Here is an 18,710-nt window from a genome sequence, read left to right on the forward strand (position 1 = left end):
GAATGGCTTTTATAGAAGCCAAGTTGTGAAACAAAAATGTGGCTCAGGGGTAAAACACATGCTTTACATGTGTCATATACTGGGTTCATTCTCAAGCACAATCAGTGAACAAAGAAATAAATGTACTCACACACATACAGCGATACATACCTGCTATAACTAGTCAACAATATAGTAGTAATAAGTCCACACTGCTTTCTAATACTGCACAAATGGTGTTCTTTAATTATTAGTTTTTGTGCCATAATTGGTGGTGCTCAGTGCTTACTCCTGGCTCTGCACTAAAAGAGCTTTCTTGCCAAGGCTAACTGACCAAATGTGGTGCCCAGAATTAGATGCACGAAAGACACTGTATGCCCTGGCCTACAAACGGTGTTCTAATGTACATTTCCCCTTATTGTTCCCCTCATTGCAATGATTTTCTTTTTTTTTTTTTTTTTTTTTTTTTTGGTTTTTGGGCCACACCCTGTGACGCTCAGGGGTTACTCCTGGCTATGCGCTCAGAAATTGCTCCTGGCTTCTTGGGGGACCATATGGGATGCCGGGGGATCGAACCGCGGTCCGTCCTAGGCTAGCGCAGGCAAGGCAGACACCTTACCTCCAGCGCCACCGCCCGGCCCCGCAATGATTTTCTTAAGGAGAAAAACTATCTTTCACTTCTTTGCGTCTTTTTTCTTTTTCTCCTTTGTGTCAATTTTGAGAGAGAGAAAAAAAGCAAAATGATGGGCTGCTAAAGATTCCCTTGAATAGAAGTGAAATAAAATATTTTATGAAAGAAAAATATTTAACAGGATTATATTGTCTCTTTTGTACTAAACACTTATGTAATAAAGGCTTGATTGAGATATGAGTATATAAATTTTATTTTAAAGGCTACAGTACCTTCATAGAGAAAAATTTTACAATATTACTCACCAGTATTTTTGTGACCTTTCAGTATATAGAGTGGTGCAGGACTGTCCAGTGAAAAAATGCAAATATTATGATCATTTCCTCCAGTGGCGATTAATCCATGAGGGTACATGTCACTTGAAGGTATGATGCATACACAAGACACAAAATTGGAGTGGCCGCTCATACAGTGCATTTCTGTAAAGCCCCTGTTAGGACTGAAAAACATGGTAATTTAATATACACCCATCTATTGACTTAGCCTTGATTGTATAAAAATCCTCATTATTCACTTAGTATTTAGGTAGAACTTTAGAATGCATATTATTTTAAGAATTTCACTGTTTTAAATTACATATTAAACTTGGAGCTAAATTTGAATATTTATATCAAATACCAAATAAGGAATTTGATTATTTTCATCAATAAGAGGATGGTTATAGAAAGAACAAGGAAAGAAAAGGGAGACACAAATATCTTCTGTGGATACATCTTTTTTTCTGAGAAGGCCGGGCACACCTAAGGGCAATTTAATGGTAGTCACAGGGAGCTTGTGGTAGTGGAGATCAAATCCAGGGCCCCTGCATGCAAAATATGTATGTGCTTAGACCTTTGAACGAATTTCTTAGCCCCTAAATGATCTTTCTTTTTCTTTCTTATATTGGGGGAAAGAATACAGGAGGGACATTGAGGCACATTCGTGGCTATGTTCAGGGATCACTCCCACTGGTGCTGGAGACTGCACCCTGTAAGGTGTGGTGTCAACTCCTGTTGTCTCTCTCTCTCCAGTCCCATTCTTTTTTTTTTAAACACCATGGTTGCAAGGTTGTTTATATTAAAGTTTTTTTTCCACAGATAAAGTTGTTCAGGATTGAGTAACAGTCATATAATGTATAACAACCTTCACCAGTACACATTTCCCACTGTCAACACTAAAGCCTTCTTTCCTTCCTCCTACCCTCTACCTATGAGACAGGTATATATTTATCCACCATCCCTCCTTCCCACCCTCCCTCCCTCTTACTCTTCTTCCCTCCCACCCTTTCTCTTCTCTCTCTTTCCTCTCTTTTTTTGTCCAGCCCCATTCTTATTCTACATTTTTATTTCGATCTTTTATCAATGACTGTTAGTCTATAAAATCCCATTGAAGTGATGCATTCATGCAAATAGGATAATAGTATCTGCTACTAATATGACTTAAACATAATGGAGACATTTTATAGTATGGATTGATTAGTTTCTTATCCACTGATGTGTGTATTTAAAAACCTAGAGTATCATTCATTCTCAATAAGCAATAGGGATCAACATAGGGATATATAAATGGTATTCTAGTGAAACTTATTAATAACTACTAGAAACTAGAAGGATTATTATCTATACACATCAAAAATCTAGCATGGCTATGTTAAATAAAAATTCAGACAACAGATTATACAGTAAATCAGGGGTCAGAACAATAGCATGGCGAGCAGGTAACATGTTTGCTTTGCAAATTTAGATAAACCCAGGTTCAATCTCCAGCATGCCATATGGTCTCCCAAGCCCATCAGGAATAATCCCTGAGCACTGCAAAAACAACCAAAAAAAAAAAAAAAAAAAGGCAACAGTAAATTAGTAGCTGGAAAGAATATAAAATCTGTGACTCAAACTAAATAAAAGTTTTCGAGCTATAAGAAGAAGATAAAACAACTTTATAGAAAAAGATAAAACTTAGAGCCGAAGATAGGAATACAGTGTGTCAGCGGGTAAGGCATCTGTCTTGCACATTGTTCTGTACCACATATGGCCCCAAACCCTGGCAGTAGTGCTTCTTGACTTGGGACCACCAGATGTGGTTCCAAATTAAACAAGCAAAAAACAACCCCCAAAAAACCTTTCATATAAAATTGAATATCCTCATCTAAATTTGTGCACGGTTATATATTTTAAAACTTAAACTCACACTGTTAAAGAGAGTAAGAAAAAAAAGAGCAGGAATATAACTGCCTACTCAACTTAAAGGAAAGCAGTAGAGGTAGATGCAAGGAAACTTGAGAAAACTAGTTTGTTTTTGTGGGGTTTTTTTGGGGGGAGGAGGTAGTGCTCAGAAGTTATTTCGGGTTCTAGGCTCAGGAATCACTTCTGATGGGCTCAGGGAACCATGTGGGATGCCAGGGATTGAACCAGGGTTGACTGTGTGCAAGGCCAAGTGCCTACCCTCTGTACTATCACTCCAGTCCCAAAGGAATTTTAAAAAGGCAGCAGCAATATGACTAAAAAAACAATTTACTAGAGGTGGAGAGATATTACAGGGGCTAAGGCAATTTTTTGCTAAGGCAAATGCCTTGTGTGTAGCAGTCCCTTTGTTTACTCCAGACATCAGTAGGACCCCTGAGCACCACCAAGTGCAGCCCTAATGGTTCCAAGAACCACATGACTGGTCTTGAGTACTCCAGTCTTGATCACTTCTCTTAATCACCAATCTAGTTGGCTGAGATCTCCAGAGCCCCCCATCCCCAAAAGAGAAAAGCAATTCACTAATAAATCATACAAAGACTCAAGAATTGCAGCACTATTGTATTTCTAGAAAAATAAGAAAGAAATCTTTATTCTGTGAACAACTAAATCTGACAATTTATGGCCCTCCGCACTTTCCACTTCAGATGCTTGTCATTGATCTGTCATTAATCTGTTAAATTCTTTTTTTTTTTGTTTTTTTTTTTTTTTTTTGGTTTTTGGGCCACACCCGGCGGTGCTCAGGGGTTACTCCTGGCTGTCTGCTCAGAAATAGCTCCTGGCAGGCACTGGGGACCATATGGGACACCGGGATTCGAACCAACCACCTTTGGTCCTGGATCAACTGCTTGTAAGGCAAACACCGCTGTGCTATCTCTCCGGGCCCAGTCTGTTAAATTCTTAATGCAAACAGCAAAATCCAGAGCTACTTCTTTTTATTTTCCCACATTCCTAACACAATGTTCTAGGCAGTGAACATTAAGTATTTATTGAATGAATAAAATATTATAAAGGGGACCATGGGCCATGAGATTGCTCAAAGGACTAGAGTACATGCTCTGCATGTTGGAGGCTCAGGTTTTGTCTTGATACTGAATTATCCCAGAGTACCATGAGGCTTGAACCAGGCGAGAGCCAGGCAGAGTCAGGAATAAGCTCCTGAGCTGAGTAGATGCTGCTCTGCCGGACTCCTCCCACCCCTGCAATATATATATCAGAGTAAGACAACTCACTACCCAGCTGGAACTAAAGAGATAACACAGCAGGTAAGGTGCATGACTTACACTTGACCAGGATTTGGTCAGGTATCATACATTGTTCCCTGAGCAATGCCAGGAGTAATCTCTGAGCTTAGAACTAAGAGTAAGACTTGAACAACACTGATGTGCACCAAAAAAAAAAAAAAAAAAAAAAAAAAAGTGAAAGTCACTGACTTGGGGGAAATAAATATGCCTTGGAGTGTGAGAAACACACACACACACACTATATTTTATTATATAACTAAATTCATAATGGAACCCAAGATGACCAAAAACAACACCCCAAAACCTGGAGATCAGACAATTATCCCCTAAGCCTAACACATGCTCCAGCCAAAAAATCCCAATGTGAAGCTCTCAGACAGCAAGCCCTATCCCAGACTTCACAGGTACTTTTTTAGTTCTCTATCCTTAACACTGAGCACAAAATATAGATTACCAGACATGTGGGGAAATTACCACCAGAATGAAATATAGAAATTAAAAAAATAGGGAAGGAGAGAAAAATTACCTAGGATCAGGGCAAAAGGAAAATAAAGAGCTTAAAAAGAAGTTCCAGAATTTATGAACATGAGTTTCCTAATTAAATGATCCTAATGGTCCCGAACAATAAACTCCCTTCCAGAGATTAAAAAATATATGGCATAAATAAAAATGGATTCATACTTCACATCCCATAGGTCCCTGGGGCTTCACCAGGAGTTATTTCTGAGTGTAGAGCCAGGAATGGTCTCTGAATATCACTGGGTGTGGCCCCACAACAAAATAAACTAACAAATAAACAAACAAACAAACAAAAAAAAAACAGAGGAAACTAAGCTTGAGCTATATTACAGGAGGTAGGGTGTTTGCCTTGCATTAGCTGACCTGGGTTCAATACCCAACACCCTGTATGATCCTCCAAGCCCATCAGGAATGATTTCTGAGTACAGAATCAGGAGTAAGTCCTGAGCACCATATGGGCCAGGTCTGAAAGAAAAAAAAAAAAAAGTCAAGGAAGAAATCCTAGAGAATGTTAAAGGATACTGAAACAGAAATCAAACTAAGACAAGTCCTTAGGATCTTCCCTGCCAGGGAGAACCAGAAGAAAGTCTTAAGCACAGCAGGATGTAGCCCAAAATACAAAATAAAACCCCAAAAGAAACTGTGATGTATCATTCTGGAAAACACTCTGTAACACTAAAGTTTGGGTAGAAAACTTGACACAGAAAATATGAGGGTCATTAACTAGTGACTAAGGTATACTATAATTGAGCAAATGTAAATGAGACTGGTAAATGAATCAGATCTCATTATTATCTGGCCCTGTGTTTGGGAACTCCATTCTCTTAAGCAGTGTTACCTGAATAAGCGTGGGAATACAAGTTTTAAAACAACAACAAAAAACAGCCTGAGTTAGATTAAAAGCAGCATATTTCAATTAGAGGATTATTTTAGCTCAGTCACTCAGGTTCCTGGTAAATGCAACTCCAGTAATTCGTGCACTGTTCTAACCTAGAGCAGATCTATAAAACACGTGCACGTTTAATGACAAGATTCAATTCAAATATTAAAACACTCATTCTATAGTTTACTGCAATGTTTACATTTACTTAGGCATATGTTTTTACAGAATTTAATATTAAGGATAAGTTTAATCAACAACTGTACTCAAAATACAAAATTTTACACAATAGTTTGGAATATCAAGAACCTTAGAGTTAATTACAAAGGATTCAGAACTCACATAAGATTTAACATAGAAATTTACTCTAAAATACCTAAATTAGTCATAGACTAATCTATGACCATATGTTGTCTCCAAATTGATTTAACTTCCAGTTTTGCCATAGCAATCCCATTTTGTCCCAACTAATGGAAACTTTTCACTTTTCAACACAAGAATTCAAGCTGCTTCCTCAGGAAAAACTTTTTGAAGTTTTCTACCTACCTAGTAAGCCCTATCTTGGGTCCTCTCACCAAAGAATAGTAGGGTTTCTATCAGCATCCAAGACTTCTCTTACCCTCCGATCTCTTTCCCCTGAACCTGCCGCCCCCCCCCCCCCCAGCCTTTTCCCTTTCCTACTTCACTATCTCTGTGTCTGCATCATCTACAGCCTTGATATGCTTTTCCAATTCAACCCTCCTCATTCCTGGTTCCCCTAGCCAGCTCCATCTGTATCGATTCAAAACACAATAAATAGCAAGAACTCTTCTGAGATGCTTTCTTGTTTAACATGTCTCTCCTTTCAACTTGGTCTATTTGTTTTCTTCACAGTACACATGCCAACGTGTAATTACTTACGTGCCTGTATTTTTTTAATCCTTCTTTCCTCCCAGAAGTATGAACGTGTGTACACGACATGTATGCATCAGGACCCAAACAGCATTTAAAAATAATTATCCACAGAACAAAAACATCTCAGTTTTTCTTTTTCGAAACAGAACTAGAACTCCCAGCCTATGCATTTTCTGCTCTAGCCAAATGAGGTCCCAAATGCCCAATTAAACATTTTAGGGGATTTCATCTTCTCTACCAAACTCCAGACCCCAAATAACTCTGACCCGGACAACCAAGAGAGGAGCCAACCAATTTCTAGTAATGCAATTTCAGGAAAACGAAAGTACTCCATCAAGGGTGAGGGAGAACTCCAGTCACTTCTAGAGACTTAGAGACCAGATTTCAAAGACCTGCCAGATGTTCTCACCTTTCTCTTTCCCTGGAGACAGATAAAAGTTTGAAGTCTCAAAGTAACTCAGGTGATGATCCTTCACAAAGAAAAGCCTCCCCCACTCCTCCCAGGCTAAGAGAATTTCGCTCAAGGTCATCCCACTAGTAGCTAATAACCAAATTGGCATTAAAAAAAAAGTGGGGGAAAGTAGGTTTGGGCTCCCCAAAAATCTGCCCGTCCTCCCCCTAAGAAGCTCACCTTACTTTGAGCGTATAGAGTCAAGAACCCCACATCAGAAGGGAGATGTCGAAAAGAGGGGGGCACAGCCAGCCAGGAGTTTAGGAGCGTTCACGCAGCCCTTACACTTGGGGGGGGGGGAATGGGGGGTCCCCCAGAGGCAAACCTCCCAGACTGGGTTGCAGGGAGGAGGAGGAGGAGGACTCGCTCTCCCAGCGCTCACCTACCTGTCCGGGGCCCAGAGGCGGGTGGTGCGGTCCCGGGACACGGACACAAAGGCCCCGGGGGGGTAGACGCAGCACACCAGGCCCCGCACGTCCAGATCGTGGCCCGGGAGCGAGCAGCTCAGCCGGTACCTGGAGGCGCCGCTCGCCATGGCGCTGGACCGGCCTGGGGGAGGCCCCGGGAGAGCGAGCCGGGCGTGCGCGGGTCCGGCGGCGGAAGACGCGGCCCGCAGGGGAGGCGCAGCCCGGGAACCGGAAGAGCCCCGAGCCGGCGCGGAAGGGCGGCCGGGAAAGCGCCGAGCTCGCACGGGCCGAGTGACACAGCAACCCTGACAGGCCCGGCTCACCGGAATTCATCATCGGGCCCGGCCCGTCGTGACGCACAAGCGTGTGCGTCTGTCTCGATCGCGGCCGGAGGCGCGGCGGAGGGGAGCCGAGGCTCGCTGCCCTCCAGAAGCACGGCTTAAAACCGCCCGCTCAAGCCACAGCGGGATGTGGGGACGCCCCCGCCCAGGAACCCCATCCCGGCTTCTGGCTGCGTCCCAATTGTTTCCCAGTCTCGGCGGAGTTGACCGGACTACAAGTCCCACAATGCTTAGCCCGCGCTCGGGGCGGGGCCTCCGAGAGGTCTAGTCGCGCGCAATTCTGAGGTTGTGTGTGTGTGTGTGTATGTGTGTGTGTGTGTGTGTGTGTGTGTGTGTGTGTGTGTGTGTGTGTGTGTGTGTGTGTGTGTGTGTGTGTGTGTGTGTGTGTGTGTGTGTGTTTCAATCTTCATGGCAAGTTGTTGGAGGTGGGTCGAGATTTCTGCCCCAAATCTCCTCAGTTTCCTGAGATGTTTGAGCATCGATTTTTTTTTTTTTTCTTTTTGCTGTCTTGTTTTGGGGCAAATTCGGAGCAATCGTTTGCCATCGATACTGTAAACTATATGCGGGTTTCTTAGTGTTTTAAAAGTGTATTTATTTGGGGCCGGAGAGATAGGACTGCGGCGTTTGCCTTGCAAGCAGCTGACCCAGGACCGAAGGTGGTTGGTTCGAATCCCGGGGTCCCATATGGTCCCCCGTGCCTTCCAGGAGCTATTTCTGAGCAGAGAGCCAGGAGTAAACCCCTGAGCACCGCCGAGTGTGCCCCCCCCCAAAAAAGTGTATTTATTTAAGATCGTTTCTTTGGGGGGCCGGAGAGATAGCATGGGGGTAAGGCGTTTCCCTTTTATGCAGAAGGTTATCAGTTCGAATCCGGCTTCCCATATGGTCCCCCGTACCTGCCAGGAGCAATTTCTGAGCATAGAGCCAGGGGTTTCCCCTGAGCACTGCCGGGTGTGACCCAAAAACCACAAAAAAAGAAAGAAAAAGATCGTTTCTTTTTTTCTTTTCTTGAAGATCTCTTCTTGAAAATTCTTGGCCAAGCAGGTTCATGTTTCTATAGTGGTTCTGTGTGAGGATCCAAGAATGCATTGTTGATTGAGCCATACAGAGCCTGACTAGTTGGTCCCCCAGCAAAGTTCCCAGGGGCCTCTATAGCTGCACCTGGCGGGGAATAACAAGTGATGCTGGGGATCAAACTGGGGTACTTGCTTGCAAGCAGTTGACTTAGTTTTTCTGTATAGTGCACTTAATGTACTTAATTCACTTAATCATTTACTTAAATCATTGGATCTATTTGGCATAGCATATCTATAAAGAAAACATGTTTTATAATCTGAATTACATGTTCAATAATATAAATCTAAATATATTTAGATCTTTTTTTGTTTTTTGGCTTTTTGGGTTTTTTTTTTTTTTTTTTTTTTTTTTGGTTTTTGGGTCACACCCGGCAGCGCTCAGGGGTTACTCCTGGCTCTACGCTCAGAAATCGCTCCTGGCGGGCTCGGGAGACCATATGGGATGCGGGGATTCGAACCACTGTCCTTCTGCATGCAAGGCAAAAGCCCTACCTCCATGCTATCTCTCCTGCCCCTAAGATAGTTTCTTGATCACAGCTATTTACACATCATTAAATTCTGCCTACCCACACCACCTCCATATTACCTAGGACAAGAGAGGAGAAAATTCTTAATTATTTCTCTCTGAGTCAATATACTAACTTTGCAGAACAGAATTCTTCTATTCTTTTTGGATCTTTAGACTTTGGTAACAAGCCAGATAAGGAGTGAAACAAAAGAATAGTATTGGATGTGTCTCAGCTAAGAGAGAATTCAGGGGTTATAACAAACTGAGTTTAAAGTGTGGATTTCTGTGGAAAGGCAAATATTCTAGGAAGCTATGGTAAACAAGGGCTAGTTAATAAATAGGCTATGTGGATTACTTTGGTGCAATCATCCAGCTGATAAATTGTCACTTTTTATATCCCCTGATGTTGGGAGCATGGGGAGCAGCCTTTGGAAATTTTAAATCCTTTTTGTAGATAAGGACATGGTAGAGGTTATATTGTCAAATCTCAATCCAATGCCCAAAATACCTTTTAAATGAAAATCCATATTTTCAGAATGGCAAATTCACTACAAAGTAACTGAAAGGATAACACTTGACCACTAGAAATATATTGGAGTCCAAAATAGATGACCACATGAATTTATAATCATTGAGAACTCAGTTTAAGGCACTTTCATGTTGGATGCCATCATAATGTTTCAGATCTTTTCTGTTTGCTATAATCCGGGGCTATTGATTTTAAAACTACTTGAAGGCATAAAGAATATAGATAGAAATAATGTAAATAGGGGCCAGAGAGATAGCATGAAGGTAAGGTGTTTGCCTTTCATGCAGAAGGTCATCGGTTCGAATCCCGGCATCCCATGTGGTCCTCCGTGCCTGCCAGGAACAATTTCTGAGCATGGAGTCAGGAGTAACCCCTGAGCACTGCCAGGTGTGACCCGAAAGCAACACACACAGAAAGAAAGAAAGAAAGAAAGAAAGAAAGAAAGAAAGAAAGAAAGAAAGAAAGAAAGAAAGAAAGAAAGAAAGAAAGAAAGAAAGAAAGAAAGAAAGTAAATAAAAGAAGTTTTCGAATTTTGGCAATCTAGTCATGATTATGGCTGCACTCATTCAAAGCAGAATGAAAATGACAGAATAAATCTACTGAAGATGGAATCTGAGGTGGAGTTCCTAAACTTTGTCTTTGACCAAAAAAATTCTTTTTCATGATAAGACCCTCCTCCGTTTTCCTCACAAACATGAACCAACAAATACTTTGAAGGAAAGTTTCTTTAGACCAGACATTTCCAATGAATGTAAAGTAGAACAAGTACTGAGAGCACCAGCATCTCATTCCAACTCAATGTTATATTGTGGACTGTCCTAACAAGAAGAAAACGTACCCTAATCAAAAGTAAAAAAAAGACGACCACCTACCACGAAGTAACATTAAACAAGTTTTCTGTGTTGCTGTGGGGGGCGGTAGGGTTGGGTGAGTTGGTGGCTTTGGTTGGGTCCCAGGCCTGATTAGGGCTAAACTCCTGGCTTTGTTCAGGGATCACTCCTTGGGCCTGCCAAGGGTCTACTACACCTTGTGTAGGCCATGTACAAGGCCAGCACATTATCTCTCTGTATTAGATCTCTCCCGAATTACCCTATCAGCCAACTCTTGAAAAGGATGACAGATGTGAAGTACTAAGTACCTGTCAGGAAAATGCAAAGTTGAAAAAAATAGAAGTCTCGCGATAGCTTTTTTCCTCTCGCTTCACTTGTAGGTATTAGGAGCTGAGGCGGAGCATTGGCCAATTCAGAGGAGAAGGCCCGCCTACCGCCACGCCCCCGTTGCCAGGGAAACCGCGAAGTGTGTGTGTCTGCTGTAGGCCTCCAGAGGAAAACTGCCCAGGAAAGAACGTTTGGTCCTTTGCACGGGTGCATCTGGGGAAAATAAAGCCCTACTGCCTCGGTGGAGCGGTGGAGTGCGGTCTTCCTCCTTGCTTTTTGGCGGAGGTGAGAAACCCAGGGGCTCTGTTTGCTTCCCTTTCTTCTGCGTCGTTTCTCTTCCTTTGGAGATGATGATCCTCCAGAACCAAAGAAATGCTAAACTCTGGCCCTGATTTGTTCTCTGGACTGAAAGTCAGGATTTCTCTGTTGGTCACATTCGTTGCTCCCATTTCAATCAGGGAAACTAAGATCCTTATTAAGTATTGAATTTAGATCAAGTGAAAATCATCCGGGATATCGGTAGGATTGAAAGAGATTTATCTATTAACAAGATTTAGCCCAGGATTGAAGCAAACAGAAAAGATCTGTTATGATGGTATATTAAAAAGAATCTTGTTTGTTTTTTAAGACTTGGAAGGACTCTACTTTGAAAGTGATACTGAGGACCAAGAACAGTACAACACACATTTTTTAGTTTGTTTGGGGTTTGGGGGGGGGGCACAACCAGTGATACTCAGGACTTTCTCCTGACTGCACTCAGGAATCATTCCTGGTGGCACTGGAGGTGGGGGATTGGAGAGTATGGGATACCTAGATTGAGCTCAGTCAGGCCCCTTTGCAAGGCAAGTACCCTACTTAGTCTACAGTTTCTCACCCTCCAAACTTCCTTTTTGCTTTGGAATTGTAAAAGTTAAACCTATCATAAGTAGGAACTAGATTCTTGAAGACAACAAGTAAAAATAAAATATTTGTAACAAGATTGAGACTATTAGGGAGTTAGTTAATTACGACTCAGAAAGTATGCAGACTGGGAGAGAAGAAAGATATTGAATGTGTCAGGAGAAATAAAACAGGAATTTTTAAAAAAGCAGAGGAGTTAAGTGCAGGGGCTTACATTTGGAAAATATTATAATACTATCAATAACAAATAATAAATAAAGATTAGGAAGACTTAAAAGATTTCTAAAATATGATTTACAAAGTTATTGATAGTTCAATTTTAGGCATATATTTCAACACCAAACCCACCACTAGTGTCAAATGCTATCACCATTGTACCCATATTTCATCATCCGCTACCCTCCCATACCTCTCCTTCACTCCCTGCCTACCATCTTGACAGACACATTACAAAATTTAGTGGCTGCAGCTTAGATCTCTTCTTTTCAGTGTTTGAGTCTGTGCTTTGGATTTATAGCTTTATCCTACTCCCACAATCAATTTAACAAAATCCTTTATCCCTGTTACTCTATTATTACTTCCCTTGCGCATCTATTTCTTCCTGCCTTTATTTTTTTCTGTGTCAGGAAAGCATTTTGTAACATGTTTTTGTTTGTGTGTTTGTGTGTTGTTTTTATTGAAAAAGTTACTTAGAGAAATGTAAGTGGAGAAGAGAGAACACAGGCTTCTCCTGTGTAGAAAAAAAATATATTTAATGTGCTAAATCTGAATTCTGTAATTTTTTGCTGGGATCACCCTGATGGATTCTGAGGACCATATATGGTGCCAGATATTGAACCTGATTCAAAACTTATAAGGTAATTGCCCTTCCTTCTGTTATATCTGGCCCTCATTCTATATCCTTTTACACCTGCAGACTGGCACTTGCCCTCCACATGGGTCCACTGGTTAGCAGTTTAGAGATGTGAGATAGACCAGAAGTTTCCATCCTTTCTACCCCTGGGGACCTATACCTAGCTGTAGTGTAGTGTAGCTGGTATGTATTGGTGAACAAAGTAATGTGGAATTGTTTGAAGGTGGGTATATCAATCACCAGCAGAGTGATTGTTATTGTGAGTCTTGCTCAAAAGATAATAAATTTTACTTTTACTTGTTTTCAAACAGTGGCTAAAGTAAACCATGGCTAGTAATCACAAACCTCCAACTGCTCGCCCAGTATCCCGAGGTGGAATTGGGTTGACAGGACGGCCTCCTTCTGGAATGCGACCCCCATCAGGAAGTGTTCGAGTGGCTACTGGAGTAAGTTTAAAATAAGTTTATTGCATTCTTGTAGATAGATATTGGTAATGGTTGAAAACTTTGTAATGAAAGTTTTCTTTTGTTGTCAATTCATTCGGTAAATATGTCATGGTACATGTTTGTTTGGAAAACATCTAGCAGTATTAAGTCGGAAGACACTATTTAAGGGCAGATGCCCACTTTTGCTTATAGGCAAATTTATTTTAGTCACATTCGTAATTGAAATGGCAGGATGAATAGAAACGGGATCCACCAGAAACAGAATCTGACATATTCAAGAATTTTGTGTTGGTTTTTTGGACCATACCAAGCAAGGCTCAGCGGTTACTCGACTCCTTTTTCAGGAATTGCTCCTGATGGTACTTGGGATCACAGGAAGTCTGGGATCGAATTCTATTCAACCACATGCAGGCATATGCCTTACCCACTGTACTATCTCTCTGACCCCAAGAATTTAATGATTATGGTGACATTTCTAATTAATGAAAAGGCATAAATTTTTCAAGTGTACTTAAATAATCGCAAGATGATTTGTTTAAAAATATTAATTCTGTCTGGCCAGAAAGATGGCTCAGCAGTAGGATGTTTGCCTTGCATACGGCTGACCCGGGAGGGGCCTGATTGGATTCCCAGCATCCCATATGGTCCCCCAACCTGCCAGGGCCAGTTTCTGAGTATAGAGCCAGGAGTAACCCCTGAGCACCACTGGGTATGGCCCAAGAACCAATCAATCAATCAATGAATCAATAAATAAAGTTTAAAAAATAGTAATTCTGGGAAGGAAGAGAGGGTACAGCAGGTGAGGTGTGTGTCTTGCCACTGATGAATCCAGGTTTAATTCCTGGCACCATATCTGATCCCTCATGCTCTAGGAATGATTTTTTTTTGGGGGGGCCCACACCGGTGACGCTCAGGGGTTTCTCCTAGCTATGTGCTAAGAAATTGCTCTAGGCTTGGGGGACCAAATGGGACTTTGGAATCCAACCCAGATCCATCCTGGGCACCTGCATGCAAGGCAAATGCCCTGCCACTGTGCTATCGCTCTTCTCCCCCCAGGAATAATTCTTGCACACAAAGTCAGGAATAAGCTCTCAGTACTGCAATGTGTGACCCCCAAACTCAAAAATAAAAATTGTACATCTTGGGGCCGGAGAGATAGCATGGAGGTAGAGTGTTTGCCTTGCATGCAGAAGGACGGAGGTTCAAATCCCAGCATCCCATATGGTCCCTGAGCCTGCGAGGAGCAATTTCTGAGCGTAGAGCCAGGAGGTAACTCCTGAGCGATGCCGGGTGTGACCCAAAATCAAAAAATATTTTTGTACGTTTTAACTAATATGTAGAAATGTTTCTTCTGGGGCCGGGCGGTGGCGCTGGAGGTAAGGTGCCTGCCTTACAAGCGCTAGCCAAGGAACGGACAGCGGTTCGATCCCCCGGCGTCCCATATGGTTCCCCCAAGCCAGGGGCGATTTCTTTTTTTTTTTTTTTTTTTTTTTTTTTTTTTTTTTTTTTTTTTTTTTTGGTTTTTGGGCCACACCCTGTGACGCTCAGGGGTTACTCCTGGCTATGCGCTCAGAAGTTGCTCCTGGCTTCTTGGGGGACCATATGGGACGCCGGGGGATCGAACCGCGGTCCGTGCGCAGGCAAGGCAGGCACCTTAGCTCCAGCGCCACCGCCCGGCCCCAGGGGCGATTTCTGAGCACATAGTCAGGAGTAACCCCTGAGCGTCAAACGGGTGTGGCCCAAAAACCAAAAAAAAAAAAAAAAAAAAAAAAAAAAAAAGAAATGTTTCTTCTTTCAATTATTATCATTTCTATACATATGACATTAAATATTGAATAAATATATTTTATGACCATATAATTTTAAACATTGAAGAAGCACTTAATGTTTTCTATTTTATATATTGAAACATCAAAACGTTTACAAATTATATAAATGAAAAATTTTAAATATTCTCTTCAAAGTCTTTTTTTTGGTTTTTGGGTCACACCTGGCAGCGCTCAGGGGTCATTCCTGACTCTATGCTCAGAAATTGTTCCTGGCAGGCTCAGGGGACTATATGGGATGCCGGGATTCAAACCACCATCCTTCTGCATGAACGGCAAACACCTTATCTCCATGCTATCTCTCCGGTCCCCTCTTCACAGTCTTAATGATGGTAGAGAAAGTAAGCAAGTAGTTTGGGCACTGCCTTGCATTAGGCTGACCCATGTTCAATACTTGGCATCCCAGCTGGTTCCCCAGGCACTTCCAGGAGTAAGGGATTCCTGAATATAGAACCAAGAGTAATTCCTGAGAATCACTGGGTGTGGCCCTAATAAAAGGTAGAGATAGAGCCTTTTTAATTTTACAAAAATTGAAATCTGTTAACCATTTAGATACCACCTGGAACGGCAAGACCGGGATCTCGAGGCGGTTCCATAGGGACAGGAGGAGTTCTTTCTTCTCAAATCAAAGTTGCTGATCGTCCTGTAACACAACAAGGTTTGAGTGGAATGAAAACTGGAATGAAAGGTATCAATTTTTAGAAAATACATATATTTTATGTAATGTTACAGAAACACTTTAAAAGCAAAATTACAGGATGATTTACACTGTTATTATTCTTTGATTTGTAGAATTGTTATTAGGGATTGGCATGTGGCTCAAGTGACACATCCTTTGAAAAAGATACATACCATTGGGGCCCGGAGAGATAGCACAGCGGCGTTTGCCTTGCAAGCAGCCGATCCAGGACCAAAGGTGGTTGGTTCGAATCCCGGTGTCCCATATGGTCCCCCGTGCCTGCCAGGAGCTATTTCTGAGCGGACAGCCAGGAGTAACCCCTGAGCACCGCCGGGTGTGGCCCCCCCCCAAAAAAAAAGATACATACCATTTATGTGTAAGGCCCTGGGTTTGATTTCTGGTGCCACAAAGCCCCCCTGCACATATCCTAGAGTGGCCCTACCTCATTAAGTAGTACTGAGTTGATCCCAAAGTAACTGAGAAAATAATTGTGAGAGTTAATCAGTGAGTGTTCATGAAAATATATTGTCAACTAGAGTTTTATAGATTTAATTTTTATTGAAGTGATAGCTACTTTTTAATTGAAATTATAGCTACCTTTTTTTTTTATTACTTGCCTTCTTACCATTTCTTTTGTTGTTGTGAAAACTGGGTCATATGCAAGCCTAGCAAGGTACTAGTTGATTTAATGCTTGCCAGGTGTCACAGATTTTAATCTTGGCACACTTGATTGTAATACTCACTGAGGTCTTATTCCTTTCCTTCTGATACTTGCATATATGCTTGTCAGAGGTTGCACTCTTTAGTTGAAGCATACAAGGTATGAGTGTGCTTAGTAGGGACCCCTGCAGTGCTCATATATATATGCGTATATACACATATATACATATATATACATATGTATATATATATATATATATATATATATATATATATATATATATATATATATATATATATATGCAGTGTTTCACACTTCCTGAATGTGGTGCTTGCATTTCTCTCTTTTTTTTTTTTCTTCTTTGGCAGTATTCGGAGCTACTCCTAGAGCTTAGTACTCTTACTCCTCTAGGAACAGTTCAGTTGTCTTGTGTATTCTCATAGTCCAGTCACTTCCTCCTTTTGATTGCAACCTGTGAAGCTTTGTGTTTCTTTGTAAGGCCTGAGCTATAGGACAGGTTTTTGTAACCTAAGACTGGCTTCTAAAGCAGCGACAAACATGGGGAGAAGGTGAATTCCTTTTCCAGCAGTTAACTGTTTTGTTCCCTCTGGGATCTTAGAGAACTGACTATTCTCCAGAACTCAAGCTTTGGGGTACTGAGCTTCATAAATGCAGTTGTTTGGATCAGATGTCCATCAGTGATAATTGGAACATATTGTTTGTGATATATAGTTTATTTTATAGTTTATTTATAGTTGTGATTCAAGGTGATCATTCTCTGACATGGTCTGTTTCTCCTCTGCTAAATTATTTTATAATGAGTTATTTTCTGTTGTTACAAACGACTTAAGAATAAAGATACTCTTCTGGTATAAAATTATAAGGTATTATACTACCTTTTTAATATGGGTTTTTTACATCTTTTAGGAGTCTTAAATATTTTGAATTTGTGTTATCATATCACTATTTAATATTAAAAATGAATTCACTGTTTAAAATTCTTAATTATTAATTGTGTGAACATTAAATTTAGTTATTTAATTTTAAAATTCATTTATTAAAATGTTTGGGGCTGATGTGACAGTACAGTGGTCAGGGCTTTTGCTTTGCACACAGCTGACCCAAGTTCTGTTCCACATATTACATATAGTCTTCAGAGTTTTTCCAAGAGTAATTCTTGAGTACAGGTCCAAGAGTACCTTTTGAGCTATATGGACCAAAAAGCAAACTAATGAAACAACAAAAACATTTACATGTTTATTATTTTAAAATATCAAGAATAAAAAATTGAAGTGTGCACAGACTGGAGGCAGAATAACTTGATCTGCTTAAACTGACAGACTAGTAGCCAACTTGGAACAGGTCAGAGGTCATGCTTAGGGTTAAAATAGCTTCACCATCAAGAGGCTAGGAAGATGTGTGTGTGGACTGGAGGTGGAGCGAGTTGATCTGCCTGAACTAATAGAATCAGGGTCAACCCAGAACGTGTCAGATGCTCAGGGTCAGCTTTCTGAGCAGATGGCCACACAGTTAATACTCCCCGAAACCTCATTGGCTTTCTTTTATACTAATAATGAAAGACAAGAAAGATCTATTTAAAAAAATATCCCATTCACAATTTTGCCTCAAAAAATCAAGTACCTCAGATTCAACCTAACTAAAGAAGTGAAAGACCTATATAAAAAAATACCTACAAAATACTACTTCAAGAAATAAGAGAGTACACAGGAAAATGGAAACAAAACCCCTTGCTTATGGATTGGTAGGCTTAACCATCATAAAATGGCAATACTTCCCAAAGCATTGTACAGATTCAGTGCAATTTCTATGATCGTCAGAGAAATAGACCAAACACTTCTAAAATTCATATGAGACAATAAGCCTCCAAGAACAATGAAAGCAATCATCCTTAGTAAAAAGAAGATGGGGACATCGATTTCTCTAACTTCAAATTGTATTACAAAGCAGGAATAATTAAAATGACATGGTATTGGAATAAAGATAAACTCAAATCATTCTAATAGAATTGAACATCCTGAGACAGACCCCTCTAGGTATATGATGTTAGTTTTTTATAAAGGAACAAAATATGTGAAGTGGAGCAAGGAAATTAATTAAAATTAAGTAAAATAAAAACTTAGTTCCACAGAAGTACTATACTAACGAATTTCATGTCATCAGTAATCCTTTGTATTGGGAAGACTTATTTCCGTTGTTGCTTAAGTCCCTTTTTTATGACCTTATACAGGTTCTATTCAAAGTGATCTGCTGAATCTATTGTCTTTACAGTCCCACCATTTCTCAAATATTTGTAGTTTAAATTCAATTTTCCGTTGTCATGGTGCATAAATCTCACTTCCCTTTTAATTATTCTTCTTGATTATCAGACTTATTGCAACATCATTAGGACTATCAGAGAAATATATCAAGTACTTCTGGTTTAAATTTATTTA

At 40.8% G+C, this 18,710-nt stretch overlaps 2 protein-coding genes across 2 annotated transcripts in view; one reads left to right on the top strand and one right to left on the bottom strand.

Annotated features, from left to right (window-relative positions):
* Positions 1-7,599, bottom strand: part of PLAA (phospholipase A2 activating protein) — a 36,121-nt gene extending 28,522 nt beyond the window's left edge. The window contains exons 1-2 of the mRNA XM_049771073.1: positions 7,264-7,599; positions 916-1,109 (exon numbers count right to left, since the gene is read on the bottom strand). Of these exons, the coding sequence (XP_049627030.1) occupies positions 916-1,109; positions 7,264-7,412 (343 nt within the window). The 5' untranslated portion in view covers positions 7,413-7,599. The remainder of the gene's footprint in view (positions 1-915; positions 1,110-7,263) is intronic.
* Positions 7,600-11,101: 3,502 nt separating this feature from the next.
* The window catches only part of IFT74 (intraflagellar transport 74), a 111,134-nt gene continuing 103,525 nt past the window's right edge, over positions 11,102-18,710 (top strand). Inside the window, exons 1-3 of the mRNA XM_049771076.1 lie at positions 11,102-11,177; positions 12,957-13,091; positions 15,470-15,605. Of these exons, the coding sequence (XP_049627033.1) occupies positions 12,972-13,091; positions 15,470-15,605 (256 nt within the window). The 5' untranslated portion in view covers positions 11,102-11,177; positions 12,957-12,971. The remainder of the gene's footprint in view (positions 11,178-12,956; positions 13,092-15,469; positions 15,606-18,710) is intronic.

This window comes from Suncus etruscus, chromosome 1, assembly GCF_024139225.1.
Source record: "Suncus etruscus isolate mSunEtr1 chromosome 1, mSunEtr1.pri.cur, whole genome shotgun sequence".
Lineage (NCBI taxonomy): Eukaryota > Metazoa > Chordata > Mammalia > Eulipotyphla > Soricidae > Suncus > Suncus etruscus.